This window comes from Halichoeres trimaculatus, unplaced genomic scaffold, assembly GCF_033239565.1.
Source record: "Halichoeres trimaculatus isolate MK-OKI-2021-1 unplaced genomic scaffold, fHalTri1.1 fHalTri1_scaffold_4, whole genome shotgun sequence".
NCBI classification, from domain to species: Eukaryota; Metazoa; Chordata; class Actinopteri; order Labriformes; family Labridae; genus Halichoeres; species Halichoeres trimaculatus.
This window is the reverse complement of record NW_027437182.1, coordinates 28,253,258-28,259,257: the sequence shown is the minus strand read 5'-3', so window position 1 is coordinate 28,259,257 and position 6,000 is coordinate 28,253,258. Positions and strand designations below refer to the sequence as shown.

The 6,000-nt window shown below is 36.0% G+C and overlaps 1 protein-coding gene across 1 annotated transcript in view; it reads left to right on the top strand.

The window, feature by feature from the left end:
* Positions 1–2,858: 2,858 nt before the first annotated feature.
* tp63 (tumor protein p63) overlaps positions 2,859–6,000 on the top strand; it is a 30,373-nt gene continuing 27,231 nt past the window's right edge. Inside the window, exons 1-3 of the mRNA XM_074667971.1 lie at positions 2,859–2,934; positions 4,375–4,509; positions 4,619–4,748. Of these exons, the coding sequence (XP_074524072.1) occupies positions 4,430–4,509; positions 4,619–4,748 (210 nt within the window). The 5' untranslated portion in view covers positions 2,859–2,934; positions 4,375–4,429. The remainder of the gene's footprint in view (positions 2,935–4,374; positions 4,510–4,618; positions 4,749–6,000) is intronic.

Here is a 6,000-nt window from a genome sequence, read left to right as displayed (position 1 = left end):
AGAATTGAAATAAAATATAAACATGATTAATGCAACTGTTTATCTTTAAGTTTAAGCGGTTTATTATATTTCTGATTATTCAAGTATAATCGTGTGTTTAGCAGAGAAACACCCTTTTGAAAAGGGTCAAATTTAATATAAAATAGGAAATATAACAAAATATAAAAACTAATACAGATGAGGCTATGATGAAAAACATTAATGATATTGGGGGAAAAAACGAATGTAACACACAACATGTAAGGAAAAGTTACTCCGGTATGGCAAAAAAGTATAGAGAGAATATATATAAAGACAGAATATATACATGTTCGGCACCATGAGAGAGTCTGTGTGTCTAACATTGGGAATAATTTAGACTTGTGTTGAGTTTTTCAGTTTTCATTAATTTAATTGTCTGATTGCCTAAAAAAAATGTGCTGATAGGGGTCTTATGTGGCTTACTACCAGAATATGTGTATTAATATAAATGTGCCACTGAACTTTTTATCTGTATATAAACAAAATTAAACTTACAAACATTTATTACAGTTATTTGTTTGGAGCTAACTCATAAAACAAACAGATTTTAAATTAACACTGAAAGTTTAGCTTGACAAAATGGGTCTGTCTGCTGTGTCTTTACTTCAGGTTTGATTTTTAATCAAAGCTAAATTACCTGTTTTGTTTTATGAATAAATAATTACACTTAATGATGTTAAAAGAACTTTGTATTTTGCTCTGTTTGGATGTACACAATCTTGTTGGGGTTGGAAAAGTTTGTTGTTCCTTTTTCTTGTATCAGTTAAGTGTGCAGAGCAGTTATATATGATGTTGTCTGGCATTAAAGTCCACAGAGTTTTTAGGTTTTAGAATAATTACAATGCTTTCAACTCATCACTTTAACCAAATGACAAATGGAAAAACATGCTGTTTGGCTCCAAGTAATCTATTTATTGGATCTTGACATCTACACTGACGTGAGTGTCTGTAATTCATATGATGCTTACAAGCAGCACAAGCAACGAGTGATGCTTTGGTAAAGTCTTTTTTTTTTTGTCAGAACCGATTTGCTAGCTTTTGATTTTCTTTATTGTTGCATTTTAGTTTTAATTTATCTCTAAGCAGTATAAATGTGTCTTTATGGTCCAGTAATTCTCCTCCTCTGTGCCTCCACTTTGCATTCCTAACCTCTGAGGAATTTGTGCCTTTTCATTTTGCCCCTGAGGATTTGACTTCAGACCGTTTCACTTCTATAAAAGTAAAGGGGAAAAGAGGGGGAACAAACTTCTGGGCTTTCTATTGTTTTGCGGTCATGTCCCTCTTCCAGCCAGGGTGACAGATGAGGAGGGGGAGAAGGTCTTGGACCTTTGAACAGGTGATTAATAAGGACACAGGAGAAGGGCCCCGATCGGCTGGGCTGTTTGTTTTGATTGCATTTTCATCGGTCGGTGTGCCCAACCTGCCAAGAGACAATGGCCGTCCCTGTTTAGTGCTGACCTTTGCCCCAGTCTTGTCTGGAGGCGCTGCTCCATCTTTAAGTGGATGCTGAACAGCCTTCGCCTCAGGCTAACTGAAAAAGAAACTCAGAGTAACCAGACACCAGATAGCAGGCAAACAACAACCAGAACAAGGATAAAACCATCTATCTTGGCAGCTTTTAAAAAATATTTCAATAGTTAAATGTTTTAAAAAAGATTCACAAACTTGCACTGAGGGTATTCACGTGGAGTTTAAGGACATTTTTTATAAACTCTGTTTCACCATTTAACGGATCTCATTAAGTAGAGTAATAACAGAGGACATTAGTTGCTGCAGAATTGTCTAATGCGATTTTATTGATGCAGCCTGCAGGATGCAAGTGCATGCAGAACCTGATGCACCACTTTTGTGATTACAGACTATTTTTTATTATCAATGGTCATCAAACACTGCTTTCAAAAGCTTAGAAGTCTTTATAGAACTTGAGTAGGTGACAGTTGAACAGGACAAACAGCTTCATTGAGGGGAAAGTTAAGCCAAAATCAAACAAGCTATATTAAGGCCAGCAGAGGGATCACACCTAAATCATTCCTCTTTGTATTTATTAGTACAGTTAACACAAAGCTGTTGCACCTGCTCAGGTCTGACACAAATGATAAAGAAAAAGTAAAATATATATTTTTTTAATGATCTTGTTTGTTTTATTGTTTCTATTATAAATTCAATGAAGTATTTTAAATCCTTAAAACAGAGCAGCTATAAAACCTTTTTCATACATGTGTTGCTCCTACTATCTTCAATAATAATTGAAAATTCTGAAGTTAGTCTAAATCAAACATTCAAACACTCCCCTTTTAGCATATAAAGACTTATGGATTTTCAACAGACTGGTTATGCATCAGATAAAAAAAAAAGCACATACATTTGTCATGATTTTTGCCATGTTTTTTTTATTTTTGTTTTGTTTTTTTGCTCACTGTAGACAAAAAAAAACTTTTTGCCTGAATAATCTAACAGCGTATTTTTTTTTAATTCAAAATTGAATATCTAATAAAATAATATAAATCTCTTTTTTATTTTATTTATAACAGCCGACTTCCTCATCTGAGCTGGGTTCCTGCGTGACTTTGATTGCAATGATCACGTTATAAAGTCAATTCGTCTAAAGCGGAAATAGATAGATCCGGTTTTCCACAATAAAGGTAATTTATAAACTTACAGCTAGAGTATTTCAGACTCGTGTACTAGAAAACTCTTTACAGTTACGACAAGCGCCAAGGGAGGAAATGCTGCCTCAAGTTTTAACTTATAATTTTTATTATCCAAGCCAGCCAAAGGACATTCAGCATAAATGTAAAAATGACCGTTTGTTTGTTTGCCTTGACACACAGACGACATTATGCTAACTTTCGCTTTTTTAAGCTAACATAAACAGAAGCAGGTGTAGCTGTGAAGACCGTCTTCCTCTAAAAGGTATTAGAAGCTGTGGCAGGTAGATACGTTTTTCAAAGTAAGGTTGCTTATACCTTTATAAAAGAGGCTGAATTTATCAGAGTTAATAATGGAAACTAAGGCTAACTTGCGCGATTTCGGCAGTAGCAGCATTAGCTTAGCTAAGTTGAGTCCTACATTCCCTTTTATGAACTTAAAACGCCTTTGTCGGGGTTTTTAGTGTGCTGCTTGGCACATTGTAAATGTTTAACCATTTTAGAAAGTTCTTTTTTTTGGCCAGCTTTATACACACGGTGCACGGGCTGGGAAAACTATATCACACTTAGTAATAAACTCTTAGGTTAGCCTGCTAACTTCTACTGCACATTGTACTTAATACTGTTACTTTGATAAACTCAAACTCACCTCTAATGTAATTTTACAGAGAACATGTTGTGTCATGAGTGCAATGAGTTATTTAAAACATAAGCTTCCTTGTGTGTTAAGGACATGCAAATGGCTTGCAAGTCGAAGACTAATCCCTACATTTTGCATACAAAAAATAGACAAAGGATAGTTTTATATTTCGAAGTAATGAGGCTGTATTTTCAGTTTTCATGAAGTCAAAGTGAAGTATGAGTAAGCTCTTTAATTACCAGTGTTCGTATACCATTACTCTTCTTGTGCAGTCAAAGCCTTCACATTGTGCTGTAAATGATAAAACTTTTAAATGTTCTCTAAACCTAATCTGCTTTTTGTGGATTTGAGGTTTAGCAAACTCAGTTAATCTCTCTGTCAACTCTTAGCTCCATCTTCTCTACCTCATGAACAAGTTAATTTTTTTTTCTTGGTTCATTAGATATGCCTGTGTTTGTAAGTCTGGTATTAATATCATTCATCACACAGTGCAGGGGAATTCCAAAACCTAAAATAGTGCCAGCTTCAGATTATACCCCAGTCTCCACCACCTTCCCCCAAGTCTGTCCAGCTGTACACATACCAAAAGTTGCAGCAGTGCTATCATATAGTCTGTGGGGGGAATTCCGCCTGTCTCAGACTCCTGCGTGCGCCACTTCAGCAGGAACAATGGAAGGCTGAGCTCTGAAGCAGGTGTAATGTTTCAGGGGAGCAGGTCAAAGTGCCTCTGTCTGAATGGTGCATAATCACCATTATGTGTAGTACAAATATTCAGTATTATGCAGGCTGACTTCTTCACAATGGAAGTGCCCTTCATGAATGGCTGCCAGCAGGACTCCTCCTTCTCCTCCTCCTCTTTCTTTCCTCTGCTGGCTGGGTGGCCAAATCTCAGCCCTGCACAAAACAGCAATGTTGAATGTTTGCTGTCACAGCAGAAGTGAAAACTGCTCATTTAAATATTCACACTGTCTTACAAACAAATAATATATGAGTGATTTACAAACTGACCGTTTGAATTGAAGTTTTAAAGTGAAGATGGTTGTTGTTGATTGTGTTCCCTTGCAGACTCAGGGACCCTTCTTCACGTTTGTCCTGGAGAGAGAGCTCAATCCTCACCGCTATGTCACAGAATCAGTCATCACAGACGTCTGACCTCTTCAGCCAGGATGCATTTAACCAACTGTTTGATATGCTGGACCAGTGAGTAAATACTAAACCTAAATTCTGTGGTCTGAGAATTAGCCAACAAGCAAACTAAAAGCAAACTTGAATGACTGTTTTTCAGTATGACTGGTGTTGTATGTTTCAGGTCTGCCATTCATTCGGTCCAGCCCATTGAGCTTAACTTCACAGAGAGTCCAACTGATAGGTCTGCAGGGAACACCATCCAGATCAGTATGGACTGCATAACCATGCATGAGCCCGATGAGATACTTTCTGTAAGTACGTAGGTTTTTTGTTCAAGAAAAAAACGCTTTTAAGCATTTACCATGGATCCGGTTCATTAGTCAGATATTATGCTTATTTCCCATTATTTATGAACCTTATTTATTATTATGAATTATAATTATTATGAATTATGATTATTTATGAACATTTTAAAGTTTTTAATTGTAAAACGGGCAGTAAAAATCAGATTACTGCTCTTTACTACCTTAGTGGCACTGGTAATATAAAGTCAGCTGAAACATTATGGATTTTGTTTTACATGCATAGTGAAACTAAGAGGTACTTGTTTTGATCAGTAAAGGAGAAAATGCAAACAGGATGTCTCAAGAAACGCACACTGCTCAGATTTCCATGAAATTTATTAATTGAGAAAAATAGAAATAGATGAATTGCTCAGCACTCTGCCTGCCAGACATATATAAACTCACAAAAACCGCAACATACAGTATCATACTGAAAAGAGGCCGATGAGTAAAATAAGTAAATAAAAAGTTTATTATTATACTTGCTTTAAATCAGATGGTTGCAAAACAGGATACTTGTCCGACTAATGGTCAGCTTTGTACAAGATCTAGTAAAAAATTCAATTTAAATGCCGAACCGAAGTAATTTGGTCAAATACAGACTCAAAGACTTTGTCAAAACAAATTCAAAAAAACGTTTGAATATAGAGTAAGGCTGTGGAAAAGTTTCTGACAGCTCTTTAGAGTGGTCAGATAAAACATCAATGAATATATTGAGCATGCAAGTAGTATTTTTACTCCATACAGTTTTGTTTTGTATCTTTTTTTATTTGGTTAATCTTCATAGAAGGACCATGACAAACAACACAAATGCTTCCTTTATGCATAGTGCTAGTTAAGGTTACCTCAAAGCTTATTTAATGTTAAGTACCTTCTTTTTTTCTGTAGACATTTTGTCTGCTTAATATTTTTGTCTCCTCAGAGTGACTTCCACATTGGTTTCACTCTGAGTTGGTGGAACTCCCTGCTGTAAAGTCCACAGGTTTTATAATACAGAGCTTACTTTCAATTCTCTGTTGACAATGGAATTTCCCTGGGACAGTTAAATGACAAAAATGTTTTGCAGAGCAGATCAACAGGCTGTGAATGAGGCTGGGTTATCTGTTTTAATTCCAAGATGTTGTCTGAAAGGTGATGATATGATCTCATTCAGCCCGAGTTGTGCTTGACCTGGGTGGCCTCTGGAGAGACAAGAAGCTCTCAGAGTCTGTTTATGGTA